This window comes from Ranitomeya variabilis, chromosome 5 (assembly GCF_051348905.1).
Source record: "Ranitomeya variabilis isolate aRanVar5 chromosome 5, aRanVar5.hap1, whole genome shotgun sequence".
NCBI classification, from domain to species: Eukaryota; Metazoa; Chordata; class Amphibia; order Anura; family Dendrobatidae; genus Ranitomeya; species Ranitomeya variabilis.
The window spans coordinates 3,421,356-3,438,192 of NC_135236.1; the positions used below are offsets into that span (position 1 = coordinate 3,421,356).

At 50.9% G+C, this 16,837-nt stretch overlaps 1 protein-coding gene across 4 annotated transcripts in view; it reads left to right on the plus strand.

Moving 5' to 3' along the window:
* The window catches only part of DLG4 (discs large MAGUK scaffold protein 4), a 393,288-nt gene that overhangs the window by 35,614 nt on the left and 340,837 nt on the right, over positions 1-16,837 (plus strand). Inside the window, exon 1 of one of the 4 annotated variants that reach the window (XM_077261461.1) lies at positions 3,050-3,349. The exons of 2 other annotated variants lie outside the window; for them this stretch is intronic. In XM_077261461.1, the coding sequence (XP_077117576.1) occupies positions 3,320-3,349 (30 nt within the window). In that variant the 5' untranslated portion in view covers positions 3,050-3,319. Of the gene's footprint in view, positions 1-3,049; positions 3,350-16,837 lie in introns of those variants that run through there. One more of the 4 variants, XM_077261462.1, reaches the window with a different exon arrangement.

Sequence of the window (16,837 nt, forward strand, 5' to 3'; positions counted from 1 at the left end):
CCTCTGTCTCTTCCCTCGTCCTCTGTCTCTTCCTCTTCTGTCTTTTCCCTCTTCATCATTTCTCTTCTTCCCTCTTCCTCCTGTCTCTTCCTCATATGTCTCTTCCCTCTTCCTCTTCCCTGTCTCTTCCTCTTCCCTCTGTCTCTTCCTCCTGTCTCTTCCCTCTTCCTCTTTCCTGTGTCTCTTCCTCTCCTCTCTGTCTCTTCCTCCTCTGTCTCTTCCCTCTTTCTCCTCTGTCTCTTCCCTGTTTCTCCTCTGTCTCTTCCCTCTTCCTCCTGTCTCTTCCTCTTCCCTCTGTCTCTTCCCTCTTCCTCTCTGTCTCTGCCTCCTCTGTCTATTCCCTCTTCCTCCTGTCTCTTCCTCTTCCCTCTGTCTCTTCCTCTTTGTCTCTTCCCACTTCCTCCTGTCTCTCCCCCCTCTGTCTCTTTCCTCTATCTTCCTCTTACCTCTGTCTCTTCCCTCTTCCTCCTCTGTTTCTTCCCCCTCCCTCAATGTCTCTTCCTCTTCCCTCTGTCTCTTCCTCTTCCTTCTGTCTCTTCCTACTATTTCTTCCCTCTTCCTCCTCTGTCTCTTCCCTTTTCCTCCTCTGTCTCTTTCTCTTCCCTCTGTCTCTTCCTCTCTGTCTCTTCCCCCTCTGTCTCTTCCCTCTGTCTTTTCCCTCTTCCTGTCTTCCTCTTCCCTGTCTCTTCCCTCTTCCTCCTGTCTCTTCCCTCTTCCTCCTCTGTCTCTTCTTCCCTCTTCCTCCTCTGTTTCTTCCTCCTGTGTCTCTTCCTCTTCACTCTGTCTCTTCCTCCTGTCTCTTCCCTATTCCTCTGTCTCTTCCTCCTCTGTCTCTTCCTCTTTCCTCTTTCTTCCTCCTGTCTTCCTCTCCTCTCTGTCTCTTCCTTCTTCCTCCACTGTCTCTTTCTCTTCCCTCTTCCTCCTGTTTCTTCCTCTTCCCTCTGTCTCTTCCTCCTCTGTCTCTTCCCTCTTTCTCTGTCCCTTCCCTCTTCCTTTTCTCTTCCCTCTTCCTCCTCTGTCTCTTCCTCTTCCCTCCTTTGTCTCTTCCCGCTTCCTCCTGTCTCTTCCCTCTTTCTTCCTCTTCCCTCTGTCTCTTTCCTCTTCCTCTGTCTCTTCCTTTTCCCTCTGTCTCTTCCCTCTTCCTCCTCTCTCTTCCCTCTTCCCTCTGTCTCTTCCTCCTCTGTCTCTTCCTTCTTCCTCCTCTGTCTCTTCCTCCTCTGTCTCTTCTTCTCTGTGTCTTCCCGCTTCTTCCTGTCTCCTCCCCCTCTGGCTCTTCCCTCTTCCTCTGTCTTCCTCCTCTGTCTCTTCCCTCTTCCTCCTCTGCCTCTTCCTCCTCGGTCTCTTCCCTCTTCCTCCTCTGTCTCTTCTCTCTTCCGTCTCTTCCCTCTGTCTCTTCCCTCTTCCTCCTCTGTCTCTTCCCTGTCTGTTCTCTCTTCTGTCTCTTCCTCCTCTGTCTCTTCCTCCTCCCTCTTCCTCCTCTCTCTTCCTTTTCTGTCTCTTCCTCCTTTGTCTCTTCCTCCTATGTGTCTTCCCTCTTCCTCCTTTGTCTCTTCCTCCTCTGTCTCTTCTCTCCTGTCTCTTCCCTCTTCCTCATCTGTCTCTTCCCTTTTCCTCCTCTCTCTCTCCCTCCTCTGTCTCTTCCCTCTCCCTCCTCTGTCTCTTCCTCTTCCCTCTGTCTCTTCCTCTTCCCTCCTCTGTCTCTTCCTCCTCCTTTGTCTCTTCCTCCTTTGTCTCTTCCTCCTCTGTCTCTTCCTCCTTTGTCTCTTCCTCTTCCCTCCTCTGTCTTTTCCTCCTCTGTCTCTTCCCTCTTCCTCCTTTGTCTCTTCCTCCTCTGTCTCTTTCCTCTTCCTCCTCTGTCTCTTCCCTCTTCCTCCTCTGTTTCTTCCCTCTTCCTCCTCTGTTTCTTCCCTCCTGTCTCTTCTTCCTCTGTCTCTTCCTCTGTCTCTTCCTCCTCTGTCTCTTCCCTCCTGTCTCTTCCGCCTCTGTCTCTTCTTCCTTTGTCTCTTCCCTCTTCCTCCTCTGTCTCTTCCCTCCTGTCTCTTCCTCCTCTGTCTCTTCCTCGGTCTCTTCCTCCTTTGTCTCTTCCTCCTCTGTCTCTTCCCTCTTCCTCCTCTGTCTCTTCCCTCCTGTCTCTTCTTCCTCTGTCTCTTCCTCCTCTGTCTCTTCCCTCTTCCTCCTCTGTCTCTTCCTCCTTTGTCTCTTCCCTCTTCCTCCTCTGTCTCTTGCTCCTTTGTCTCTTCCCTCTTCCTCCTCTGTCTCTTCCTCCTTTGTCTCTTCCCTCTTCCTCCTCGGTCTCTTCCTCCTCTGTCTCTTCCCTCTTCCTCCTCTGTCTCTTCCTCCTCTGTCTCTTCCCTCTTCCTCCTCTGTCTCTTCCTCCTCTGTCTCTTCCCTCTTCCTCCTCTGTCTCTTCCCTCCTGTCTCTTCCTTCTTCCTCCCCTGTCTCTTCCCTCTTCCTCCTCTGTCTCTTCCTCCTCTGTCTCTTCCCTCTTCCTCCTCTGTCTCTTCCCTCCTGTCTCTTCCTTCTTCCTCCTCTGTCTCTTCCTCCTCTGTCTCTTCCCTCCTGTCTCTTCCTTCTTCCTCCTCTGTCTCTTCCTCCTCTGTCTCTTCCCTCTTCCTCCTCTGTCTCTTCTCTCCTGTCTCTTCCCTCTTCCTCATCTGTCTCTTCCCTCTTCCTCCTCGGTCTCTTCCTCCTCTGTCTCTTCCCTCTTCCTCCTCTGTCTCTTCCTCCTCTGTCTCTTCCCTCTTCCTCCTCTGTCTCTTCCTCCTCTGTCTCTTCCTCCTCTGTCTCTTCCTCCTCTGTCTCTTCCTCCTCTGTCTCTTCCCTCTTCCTCCTCTGTCTCTTCCCTCTTCCTCCTCTGTCTCTTCCTCCTCTGTCTCTTCCCTCTTCCTCCTCTGTCTCTTCCCTCCTGTCTCTTCCTTCTTCCTCCTCTGTCTCTTCCCTCTTCCTCCTCTGTCTCTTCCTCCTCTGTCTCTTCCTCTAGTTCCCCCCGTCTCTTAGTCACAGGCTCAGTGAGTAAGAGCAGCCTCGCGTGGGTTCCTTGTGTCTCTGTCTCCTCCCCTCGCCTCTGTGCCTTCAGCTGTCTCTTCCTCCTCCTCCTCCCTCTTTCCCCGCAGAACACCCAGTAGGCTGCAGGCTGCTCTGCTGCTCACAGCCCGTCCGTCCTGCACCGGTCCCTCCGTCTCTCCCCGTCCTCTCCCTGTCCTCCCTTCCCCCGTGTCTCTCCTCCCGGACGGACGGACGGTCAGCGGCGGCGGCCGGGTGCGGGGGCAGGAGGGCTGCTCCGGCCCTGACGGTGGATGTGGAGGACCGGCGGTGACCATGGACTGTCTGTGTATTGTCACCACTAAGGTAAGCCCGGGCCGGCCGCAGCGTGTGCACGGGGGCAGGGACCGAGCGTGAGGAGGCTGCGAAGGATGGAGCGGCCCTGCACGGACTGTGCCTGTGTATATACCGCGGAGAGTGCCTGTATACCGCTATATACCGCGGAGAGTGCCTGTATACCGCCGGAGAGTGCCTGTATACCGCTATATACCGCGGAGAGTGCCTGTATACCGCTATATACCGCCGGAGAGTGCCTGTATACCGCTATATACCGCGGAGAGTGCCTGTATACTGCTATATACCGCCGGAGAGTGCCTGTATACCGCTATATACCGCGGAGAGTGCCTGTATACTGCTATATACCTCGGAGAGTGCCTGTATACTGCTATATACCTCGGAGAGTGCCTGTATACTGCTATATACCTCGGAGAGTGCCTGTATACTGCTATATACCGCGGAGAGTGCCTGTATACCGCTATATACCGCGGAGAGTGCCTGTATACCGCTATATACCGCCGGAGAGTGCCTGTATACCGCTATATACCGCGGAGAGTGCCTGTATACTGCTATATACCTCGGAGAGTGCCTGTATACTGCTATATACCTCGGAGAGTGCCTGTATACTGCTATATACCTCGGAGAGTGCCTGTATACTGCTATATACCGCGGAGAGTGCCTGTATACCGCTATATACCGCGGAGAGTGCATGTATACCGCTATATACCGCGGAGAGTGCCTGTATACTGCTATATACCGCCGGAGAGTGCCTGTATACTGCTATATACCGCCGGAGAGTGCCTGTATACCGCTATATACCTCGGAGAGTGCCTGTATATTGCTATATACCGCGGAGAGTGCCTGTATACCGCTATATACCGCCGGAGAGTGCCTGTATACTGCTATATACCGCTGGAGAGTGCCTGTATACCGCTATATACCTCGGAGAGTGCCTGTATACTGCTATATACCGCGGAGAGTGCCTGTATATTGCTATATGCCGCGGAGAGTGCCTGTATACCGCTATATACCGCCGGAGAGTGCCTGTATACTGCTATATACCTCGGAGAATGCCTGTATACTGCTATATACCTCGGAGAGTGCCTGTATACCGCTATATACCTCGGAGAGTGCCTGTATACCGCTATATACCGCGGAGAGTGCCTGTATATTGCTATACACCGCGGAGAGTGCCTGTATACCGCTATATACCGCCGGAGAGTGCCTGTATACTGCTATATACCTCGGAGAGTGCCTGTATACCGCTATATACCTCGGAGAGTGCCTGTATACTGCTATATACCGCGGAGAGTGCATGTATACCGCTATATACCGCGGAGAGTGCCTGTATACCGCTATATACCGCCGGAGAGTGCCTGTATACCGCTATATACCGCCGGAGAGTGCCTGTATACTGCTATATACCTCGGAGAGTGCCTGTATACTGCTATGTACTGCCGGAGAGTGCCTGTATACTGCTATATACCTCGGAGAGTGCCTGTATACCGCTATATACCGCGGAGAGTGCCTGTATACTGCTATATACCGCCGGAGAGTGCATGTATACCGCTATATACCACCGGAGAGTGCCTGTATACCGCTATATACAGCGGAGAGTGCCTGTATACCACTATATACCGCCGGAGAGTGCCTGTATACCGTTATATACTGCGGAGAGTGCCTGTATACTGCTATATACCGCCGGAGAGTGCCTGTATACCGCTATAAACCACGGAGAGTGCCTGTATACCGCTATATACCGCGGAGAGTGCCTGTATACCACTATATACCGCCGGAGAGTGCCTGTATACCACTATATACCGCCGGAGAGTGCCTGTATACCGTTATATACCGCGGAGAGTGCCTGTATACTGCTATATACCGCCGGAGAGTGCCTGTATACCGCTATATACCGCGGAGAGTGCCTGCCTGTATACCGCTATATACCGCCAGAGAGTGCCTGTATACCGCTATATACCACGGAGAGTGCCTGTATACCGCTATATACCGCCGGAGAGTGCCTGTATACCGTTATATACCGTGGAGAGTGCCTGTATACTGCTATATACCGCCGGAGAGTGCCTGTATACCGTTATACCGCAGAGAGTGCCTATATACCGCGGAGAGTGCCTGTATACTGCTATATACCTCCGGAGAGTGCCTGTATATTGCTATATACCGCCGGAGAGTGCCTGTATACCGCTATATACCGCTGGAGAGTGCCTGTATACCGCTATATACCACCGGAGAGTGCCTGTATTACGCCGGAGAGTGCCTGTATACCACTATATACCGCCGAAGAGTGCCTGTATACCGCTATATACCGCCGGAGAGTGCCTGTATACCGCCAGAGAGTGCCTGTATACTGCTATATACCGCCGGAGAGTGCCTGTATATTGCTATATACCGCAGAGAGTGCCTGTATATTGCTATATACCGCGGAGAGTGCCTGTATATTGCTATATACCGTGGAGAGTGCCTGTATATTGCTATATACCGCCGGAGAGTGCCTGTATACCGCTATATACCGCGGAGAGTGCCTGTATACTGCTATATACCGCTGGAGAGTGCCTGTATACTGTTATATACCGCCGGAGAGTGCCTGTATACTGCTATATACCGCCGGAGAGTGCCTGTATACTGCTATATACCGCCGGAGAGTGCCTGTATACCGCTATATACCGCGGAGAGTGCCTGTATACTGCTATATACCGCTGGAGAGTGCCTGTATACCGCTATATACTGCAGAGAGTGCCTGTATATTGCTATATACCGCGGAGAGTGCCTGTATATTGCTATATACCGCTGGAGAGTGCCTGTATACCGCTATATACCGCGGAGAGTGCTTGTATATTGCTATATACCGCGGAGAGTGCCTGTATATTGCTATATACCGCGGAGAGTGCCTGTATATTGCTATATACCGCAGAGAGTGCCTGTATATTGCTATATACCGAAGAGAGTGCCTGTATACTGCTATATACCGAAGAGAGTGCCTGTATACTGCTATATACCACCGGGGAGTGCCTGTATACCGCTATATACCGCGGAGAGTGCCTGTATACTGTCATACACAGTTTTCAGCTGCTATATATCCAGCTGGGGCACAGGAACCAGAGCAGAGAAAGGACATGACTTGTGCAGATGACAGGACGCTGTCCACGGTGCTGAACCTAAGTGCAGGGTGCCTGTATACTGCTATACCCCTGGACGGTGCTTGTATACTGCTGTGTACCACCGGAGAGTGCCTGTATACAGCGATGTACTGCCGGAGAGTGCCTGTATACCGCTATATACCGCCGAAGAGTGCCTGTATACTACTGTGTACTGCCAGAGAGTGCCTGTATACCGCTGTGTACTGCTGGAGAGTGCCTGTATACTGCTGTGTACTGCCGGAGAGTGCCTGTATACTGCTATATACCGCCGGAGAGTGCCTGTATACTGCTGTGTACTGCCAGAGAGTGCCTGTATACTACTGTGTACTGCCAGAGAGTGCCTGTATACCGCTGTGTACTGCTGGAGAGTGCCTGTATACTGCTGTGTACTGCCGGAGAGTGCCTGTATTCTGCTATATACCGCCGGAGAGTGCCTGTATACTGCTGTGTACTGCCAGAGAGTGCCTGTATACTGCTATGTACTGCCGGAGAGTGCCTGTATACTGCTATGTACTGCCGGAGAGTGCCTGTATACTGCTGTGTACTGCCAGAGAGAGCCTGTATACTGCTATACACCGCCGGAGAGTGCCTGTATACTGCTATATACCGCCGGAGAGTGCCTGTATACTGCTATATACCGCCGGAGAGTGCCTGTATACTGCTATATACCGCCGGAGAGTGCCTGTATACTGCTATATACCGCCGGAGAGTGCCTGTATACTGCTATATACCGCCGGAGAGTGCCTGTATACTGCTATATACTGCGGAGAGTACCTGTATACTGCTGTGTACTGCTGGAGAGTGCCTGTAGTTTTCTATTTACCGCTGGAGAGTGCCTGTATAGTGCTGTATACCGACAGAGTGCCTGTATAGTGGTATATACTGCCTGTATAGTGCTATATACTGCTGGAGAGTCCTTGTATAATGCTTTATACCGCCAGAGAGTGCCTGTATAGTGCTGTATACCACCGGAGAGTGCCTGTGTACTGCCGGAGAGTGCCTGTATTTTTCTATTTACCGCTGGAGAGTGCCTGTATAGTGCTATATACCGACAGAGTGCCTGTATAGTGGTATATACTGCCTGTATACTGCTGGAGAGTCCTTGTATAATGCTGTATACCACCGAAGAGTGCCTGTATACTGCTGTATAGTGCTGTATACCTTCAGAGAGTGCCTGTATACTGCTATATACCGTCTCTATATTGCTATATACTGCCGGAGAGTGCCTGTATACTGCTGTATAGTGCTATATACCTTCGGAGAGTGCATGTATGCTGCTATATATACCGTCTGTTTCGTGCTGTATACCGCCGGAGAGTATATTGCTGCTATGTACCACTGGACAGTACCTGTATACTGCTATACACAGATGAGAGCTGCCATATATCCAGCTGGGGCACAGGATTCAGAGGAAGGACATGACATGTGCAGATGACAGGACGCTGGCCACGGTGCATGTGTACCTCTGTATACACCGCTCTAGAGTCTGTATATTGCTGTATACCGCTCTAGCGTCTGTGTACCGCTATACACCGCTCTAGAGTCTATGTGCCGCTGTACACCGCTGTAGAGTCTGTGTTCTGCGATATACACCGCTCTAGCCCGTGTGCCGCTATATACACACCTCTCTAGCTCCTGTGTGTCGCTATATACACATCACTCTATCTCCTGTGTGCTGCTATATACACACCGCTCTAGCCCCTGTGTGTTGCTATGTACACACCGCTCTACCCCCTGTGTTCCGTTATATACACACCGCTGTAGCCCCTGTGTGCCGCTATACGCACACCATTCTATCCCCTCTGTGCCGCTATACGCACACCGCTCTAGCCCCTGTGTGCCACTATACGCACACCGCTCTGGCTCCTGTGTGCCACTATATACACACTGCTCTAGCCCCTGTGCCGCTATATACACACCGCTCTATCCCCTGTGTTCCGTTATATACACACCGCTCTAGCCCCTGTGTGCCGCTATATACACACCACTCTATCCCGTGTTCCGTTATGTACACACCGCTCTAGCCCCTGTGTGCCGCTATACGCACACCGCTCTATCCCCTGTGTGCCACTATACGCACACCGCTCTAGCCCCTGTGTGCCGTTATATACACAACGCTCTAGCTCCTGTGTGTCGCTATATACACACCGCTCTAGCTCCTGTCGCTATATACACACCGCTCTAGCCCCTGTGCCGTTATATACACACCGCTCTAGCCCCTGTGTGTCGTTATATACACACCGCTCTAGCCCCTGTGTGCCGTTATATATATGTACACCACTCTAGCCCCTGTGTGCCGTTATATGTACACCGCTCTAGCCACTGTGCACCGCTACAAACATACCGTTCTTGCCCCTATGTGCTGCTGTATAAACACTTCTCTATCCCCTGAGTTCCGTTATATACACACCGCTCTAGCTCCTGTGTGCCGCTATATACACACCGCTCTAGTGCCTGTGTGCCGCTTTATACACACTGCTCTAGCCCCTGTGTGCCACTATATACACACCGCTCTAGCCCCTGTGCACCGCTACAAACATTCCATTCTTGCCCCTATGTGCTGCTGTATACACACTGCTCTATCCCCTGTGTTCCGTTATATACTGTTGTGAACTCTATTTCTGGGCTCCCTCTTGTGGTCACAAGTGGTACTGTGTGAGTGCTGTCTTTCTGCAGGTTTGTGACTGGCATCAGCTGTCTCGTTATCTGTGGGCTGGTTTTCTATTTAAGCTCACTTGGACTCTCAGTCTATGCCTGCTGTCAATGTATTCAGTGCTATTCTGATTCCTTCTGACTACCTTGCTCCCAGTCTCTTCAAGAGAAGCTAAGTTTCCGTTTTGTTCATTTTTTGATCATCAGTGTTCTATTTGTTTCTTGTCCAGCTTGCTAATATGTGATTTCCCAGCTTGCTGGTAGCTCTAGGGGGCTGAGTTTCTCCCCCCACACCGTTAGTTGGTGTGGGGGTTCTTGAATTCTCAGCGTGGATATTTTGGTAGGGTTTTTTGCTGACCGCACAGTTCGCTATCTGTCTTCTGCTATCTAGTATTAGCGGGCCTCATTTGCTGAATCTGTTTTCATTCCTACGTGTGTCTTTTCTCCTTACCTTACCGTTATTATTTGTTGGGGGCTTCCTATATCTTTGGGGTTATTTCTCTTGAGGCAAGTGAGGTCTTGCTTTCTCTTTAGGGGTAGTCAGTTTCTCAGGCTGCGTCGAGACGTCCAGGATTTTAGGCACGTTCACCGGCTACCTTTAGTGTGTTTGGATAGGATCAGGTTTTGCGGTCAGTCCAGTTACCACCTCCCTAGAGCTCGTGTCTATGTTTAGTTACTTAGCTAGTATTTCCTGTGATCCCCAGCCACTGGGATCATAACAATATACACACCGCTCTAGCCCCTGTGTGCCGCTATACGCACACCGCTCTAGCCCCTGTGTGCCGTTATATACACACCGCTCTAGCTCCTGTGTGCCGTTATATACACACCGCTCTAGCTCCTGTGTGCCGCTATATACACACCGCTCTAGCTCGTGTGCCACTATATACACACCGCTCTAGCCCCTGTGTGCCGTTATATACACACCGCTCTAGCCCGTGTGCAGTTATATACACACCGCTCTAGCCCCTGTGCCACTATATACACACCGCTCTAGCTCCTGTGTCCACTATATACACACCACTCTAGCTCCTGTGTGCCACTATATACACACCGCTCTAGCCCCTGTGTGCCGTTATATACACACCGCTCTAGCCCCTGTGCCACTATATACACACCGCTCTAGCCCCTGTGCCACTATATACAAACCACTCTAGCTCCTGTGTGCCACTATATACACAGCGCTCTAGCCCCTGTGTGCCGTTATATACACACCGCTCTAGCCCCTGTGCCACTATATACACACCGCACTAGCCCCTGTGCCACTATATACACACCGCACTAGCCCCTGTGCCACTATATACACACCGCTCTAGCCCCTGTGCCATTATATACACACCGCTCTAGCCCCTGTGCCACTATATACACACCGCTCTAGCCCCTGTGCCACTATATACACACCGCTCTAGCCCCTGTGCCACTATATACACACCGCTCTAGCCCCTGTGCCACTATATACACACCGCTCTAGCTCCTGTGTGCCGCTATATACACACCGCTCTAGTGCCTTTGTGCCGCTATACACACCGCTCTAGCTCATGTGCCACTATATACACACCGCTCTAGCCCCTGTGTGCCGTTATATACACACCGCTCTAGCCCCTGTGTGCCGTTATATACACACCGCTCTAGCCCCTGTGCCACTATATACACACCGCTCTAGCCCCTGTGCCACTATATACACACCACTCTAGCTCCTGTGTGCCACTATATACACACCGCTCTAGCCCCTGTGTGCCATTATATACACACCGCTCTAGCCCCTGTGTGCCGTTATATACACACCGCTCTAGCCCGTGTGCCATTATATACACACCGCTCTAGCCCCTGTGTGCCGTTATATACACACCGCTCTAGCCCCTGTGTGCTGTTATATACACACCGCTCTAGCCCCTGTGTGCCACTATATACACACCGCTCTAGCCCCTGTGTGCCACTATATACACACCGCTCTAGCCCCTGTGTGCCACTATATACACACCGCTCTAGCCCCTGTGCCACTATATACACACCGCTCTAGCCCCTGTGCCACTATATACACACCGCTCTAGCCCCTGTGCCACTATATACACACCGCTCTAGCCCCTGTGCCACTATATACACACCGCTCTAGCTCCTGTGTGCCGCTATATACACACCGCTCTAGTGCCTGTGTGCCGCTATACACACCGCTCTAGCCCCTGTGTGCCCTTATATACACACCGCCCTAGCCCCTGTGTGCCATTATATACACACCGCTCTAGCCCCTGTGTGCCGTTATATACACACTGCTCTAGCCCCTGTGCCACTATATACACACCGCTGTAGCCCCTGTGCCACTATATACACACCGCTCTAGCCCCTGTGCCACTATATACACACCGCTCTAGCCCCTGTGCCACTATATACACACCGCTCTAGCCCCTGTGCCACTATATACACACCGCTCTAGCCCCTGTGCCACTATATACACACCGCTCTAGCTCCTGTGTGCCGCTATATACACACCGCTCTAGTGCCTGTGTGCCGCTATACACACCGCTCTAGCCCCTGTGTGCCCTTATATACACACCGCCCTAGCCCCTGTGTGCCATTATATACACACCGCTCTAGCCCCTGTGTGCCGTTATATACACACTGCTCTAGCCCCTGTGCCACTATATACACACCGCTCTAGCCCCTGTGCCACTATATACACACCGCTCTAGCCCTTGTGCCACTGTATACACACCGCTCTAGCCCCTGTGCCACTATATACACACACCGCTCTATCCCCTGTGTGCCACTATATACACACCACTCTAGCCCCTGTGTGCCGTTATATACACACCGCTCTAGCCCCCGTGTGCCGTTATATACACACCGCTCTAGCCCGTGTGCCACTATATACACACCGCTCTAGCCCCTGTGTGCCATTATATACACACCGCTCTAGCCCCTGTGTGCCGTTATATACACACCGCTCTAGCCCCTGTGTGCCGTTATATACACACCGCTCTAGTGCCTGTGTGCCCTTGTATACATACCGCCCTAGCCCCTGTGTGCCATTATATACCATGTAGTCCCTTGCTGTGCACTCATCTGGGTAATAACTCTGCCCCTTACAGCAATGCATATACTGTAGTGGTCTCCATATGGCTCCACTGTTTACCGCTGCCATGTCCCGTTCTGTTTATTCCCCCTCTGTATCTAACGGCTAGATCTACGATTGTTGATAGGACTGTTATAGGTTCAGCCTCACGAGTGTTTGACTGTTATAGGGTCAGCCGCCTGCCGGTGGTAGGACAGTTTGCGGGGTCAGCCTCACGGCGCTGATAGTTCAGATGTGTAAGGTCGGTGTCCACTTCTTGCCGGTTAGACAGTGATGGGGTTAGCCTCCCGCTGTTGGGTAGGTGATGTAGTCAGTGTACATGTTTCAGTGATGGGACGTTTATAAGGTCTGCATTCAGCTGGAGGGATCGGTGTGCAGTCATCATCCCGCCAGTGGTAGGATGGGTATAGGGTCAGCCGCCCACCGGTGGTAGGACGGTTTTATGGGGTCAGCCTCATGCAGCTGATAGTTCAGATGTGTAAGGTCGGTATCCACTTCTTGCCGGTGAGACAGTGATGGGGTTAGCCTCCCGCTGTTGGGTAGGTGATGTAGTCAGTGTACATGTTTCGGTGATGGGACGTTTATAAGGTCTGCGTTCAGCTGGAGGGATCGATATAGGGTCATCATTCCGCCAGTGGTAGGATGGGTATAGGGTCAGCCGCCCACCGGTGGTAGGACGTTTTATGGGGTCAGCCTCATGCAGCTGGTAGTTCAGATGTGTAAGGTCCGTGTCCACTTCTCGCCGCTGTTGGGTAGGTGATGTAGTCAGTGTACATGTTTCGGTGACGGCACGTTTATAATGTCTGTTTTCAGCTGGTGGGATCGGTATGCGGTCATCCGCCAGTGGTAGGATAGGTATAGGCTCAGCCTCCAGCTGATGGTAGGACAGATGAGATCAGCCTCCCACCAGTGGTAGGACTGTTATGGGGCCATCTTTTTGCTGGTGGTAGGATGGTTACAGTGTTAGTGTCTGTGAGGAAAATGTATGTCACGATAATGTAAAAACCATAGCTGACGGATTTTTGCACTTCTAACCATGGTCCCAAAAACACACGGCAGACACTGGGTAATTTGAAGCTAGTGTGTGAGCAGGGTGTGGCTTTAAACTGCAGGCGACCAATCCTGCAAAGCCACCTGTGGTCCCTCCCTCTCAGTCAGGAATTTCTTTGTCTCCAGGGTCTGAAAACGTAAAGCTCTCTGACCTCAGTGCATATAAATAACCAGTCCTTAGTGATGCCCCGAGGCTAGAGTATATAAGTCTGTACTCTTAATCCAGCCCAGGTAGTCAGCAGAGTTTTACTGGAGGAGCTGTTTCTATCCGGACCTCCTGATGCACTGGGACATATGGGAACTTCCCCCCCCCAGTAGCCTGGTTGCCTGCAATGTCCTGAGAACATGTGAGTGTTACCTTTTCTCATTTAATCCCTTTATTTTATAATTACCTTGTATATTTCAATTGTCTCTTTTGTAACATCCTTGTAATATTTTTCTATAAACACTGCCTTATCTTCGGAGTAAAATATCTAAAGTACTAGTTTCGTTCTTCATGCTCTAAAACGTATCCTAAGTCTTCTGAAGGGAATTACGCTACTGTTTTGGGTTAGCTTCGGAACCGTTTAATCGAAGCTGGTGGCAGCATATCGTGTGCGGGGCCTTTGGGTGTTGTAGCGACAACTGCGTTGATAATTATTGTTCCTGCCTGTGTGGGAGTAGTTATATCGCCTCGCTGCAGCGTGCCCAATAGCCAGTACATAGCAGGCAGCCTTTCTGGTGACTAATTACCCTAGGTGCAGTACCTAATCTGACCTGAGAGTAAGGGGGGCGCCAGAGAGCTGCAAGTTTCAAGTGGAACTGTAAGCGGGATATACATAAATCCCTGCAGTTCGTGGTATATTGAAGAGCAGTGGGATACCTAAAATAAGCCCCTGCTGTAAACTAAGAGGTCAGTAGCCTTGTGTGTGGGTTTTTTATCACATTGTAGCAGTGGAGGGATAACTAAGATAAGCCCCCCTGCACATGTGATAACCGTCTGTTGGCCTAAAGTCACCCTGATCCGTGACATAGGGGCGACGGTCACGGTGGGAATCGTGACAGTGTCCATGTTATAGGGTTAGTCACCCACCGGTGGTGGGACAGTTACAGTATAATGCCAGCCTCCTTCAGCTTATAGGACTGCAAGAGGGTTAGTGTCAACATCTCGGTGGCGGGACGGTGATGGGGTCAGCCTCCTGCCATTGGTTTGGTGAGTGTCCATGTCTCTGTGGTAGGACTGGTGTTATAGATATCATTGTAAAATCTATGTAGTTCTCACATTTACATTGAAGTATGGATTGAATGGAGCGATGTCTAGCTCCGTGATCTCCAGATGACCCTTAACTGAGGCTGAGACCCCCTTGCTGGCAGCAGGTAATTAGAAGGGATTATTTGATAGGTAACAGACACCATTCAATCTTCTATTGCAGAAGTATGTGGAAGGTGACAGGTTTATGGCCTGTGTAGATGCCCTATGCCCCTAGCCTCCCTGTTTAGAGAACTGCAGACTGCTTTGTTCCCTGTCCAAGTTATGAATATTGAACAGCAAGGCTCCTACAGTTATACAACTCATAAACGTAACGTATTGACTTGCGTCACTGGTTGGTGACCATAGCGCCTTCAAATGAAATATCGACGGATGAATGATGCTATCCATGCCATGTTTCTTATCTGTGGAAAGTTAAATTTGTGTAAGAAAATATGACCGTAACTCCCGCCTGGGACTTCCAGGGGCAAAGATGTCATAATTTGATATTCTCAAATTCTTCTATGAATGATCCACATCCTATGGTATTCTGAAGACCAGCCCTGTTGTTGGTCACCAGAGGGGAGCTATGTGCAAGTATCTTGTATTGATAAAAACAAATGGCAAATTATAATTTTTGTCAGTCCAGGCAGATGCAGTTTACTGTAGTTATGTCCGTTGCCCCCAAAAAACAAAGCACTCACCTTCATAAAAGCCAGAGACAACTGTTCGGCATAAGGTTTAGTACATTTCTTCAGTTTATCCTTTTTCTTTTGTGATTGTACATACTGTATTGTCTTGTCCATTTTGTAACATCTTTGTATATTTTTATAAACACTGCCTATTTTTTTGGATTAAATATATAAAATGTAATAGCTTTGTTCCTTTTGCTCTGTAAGCGGCACTCCTGAATCCATACTTTACCTGTAATGGGTGTCCAGTCGGCCTGTATAAGGATTGGTGATGGCTGGTAGTTTTTCATGGGTTATTGAGAGCTTGGCGGAGATCTTACTAGAGAGAGAATGTGTGTTTTCTATATATTGATATCAATATCCTCGTCCATCAATCGCCAGATAATTGCATAATTGTCCAGTGGGTTGGAGGCGGCGGAGTGATGTCTTTTATGACGGGTATAGACTCCCACCGGTGGTAGGACAAGTATAGGGTTAGTGTCCAAGTCACAGTGGTGGAATGGTGATGAGGTCAGCCTCCCGCCTGTGATGGTATGGGGTCAACCTCCCGCCGGTGACGGGATGGGTATGCGGTCAACCTCCCGCCGGTGATGGGATGGGTATGGGGTCAACCTCCCGCCGGTGATGGGACTGGTATGGGGTCAACCTCCCGCCGGTGACGGGATGGGTATGGGGTCAACCTCCCGCCAGTGATGGGATGGGTATGGGGTCAACCTCCCGCCAGTGACGGGATGGGTATGGGGTCAACCTCCCGCCGGTGATGGGACTGGTATGGGGTCAACCTCCCGCCGGTGACGGGACTTGTATGGACTCAACCTCTCCCCAGTGATGGGATGGGTATGGGGTCAGCCTCCTGCCAGTGATGGGACGGGTATGGGCTCAACATCCCGCCGGTGATGGGATGGGTATCGGGTCAACCTCCCGCCGGTGATGGGATGGGTATCGGGTCAATCTCCCTCCGGTGATTGGACAGGTATGGGGTTAACCTCCCGTCGGTTGTTGGGATGGGAATGGAATCAGCCTCCTGCCAGTGGTGGGACGGGTATGGGGTGACTGGCTGTTTTCTTTCTCTCTGCATCCCTCTCTCCTGGATGATGAGACGTGGATCAGCCTCTTTAGGATGTGATTAACACAGAGAAGTCTCGGGGGGGGGGGGGGGTTCACATTCACTGCGGAATTTCTTAATTATGTTTTTAATCTACTAATTATCCTAATTTTTACTTTTTTTTATCATGTTCATGGAGATGTCCCTTGTGTCCCTTATGTCACGGGTGCTGCAGTACCATACCCAGCATGCTCACCCAACAGGTCTTATCGTATTCTCTATACTGATTTCCTTTACGGTGTGTGCCCAACATCTCTACATGTGCAAGAGCTGGGAAGTGCCAACTGCAGCCCCAGAAGTATAGCCCCGGAAGTATGGCCCCAGACCGGAAGTGTCACGATTCACACCGTGACTGTCACAATTGTCACGATCCCTTAGCCGTGGCCCACAGTTTGTCACGAAAATCCACAGGGATTCCTGACCACTGCCACCATTAGGTCACGGATTGGGGTGACTTTAGACCAGCAGAAGGCTATCACATGTGCAGGGGGGCTTATCCTCGTTATCCCTCTACTGCCACAATGTGATAAAAAAAACACACACAATGCTATTGACCTCTTAGTTTA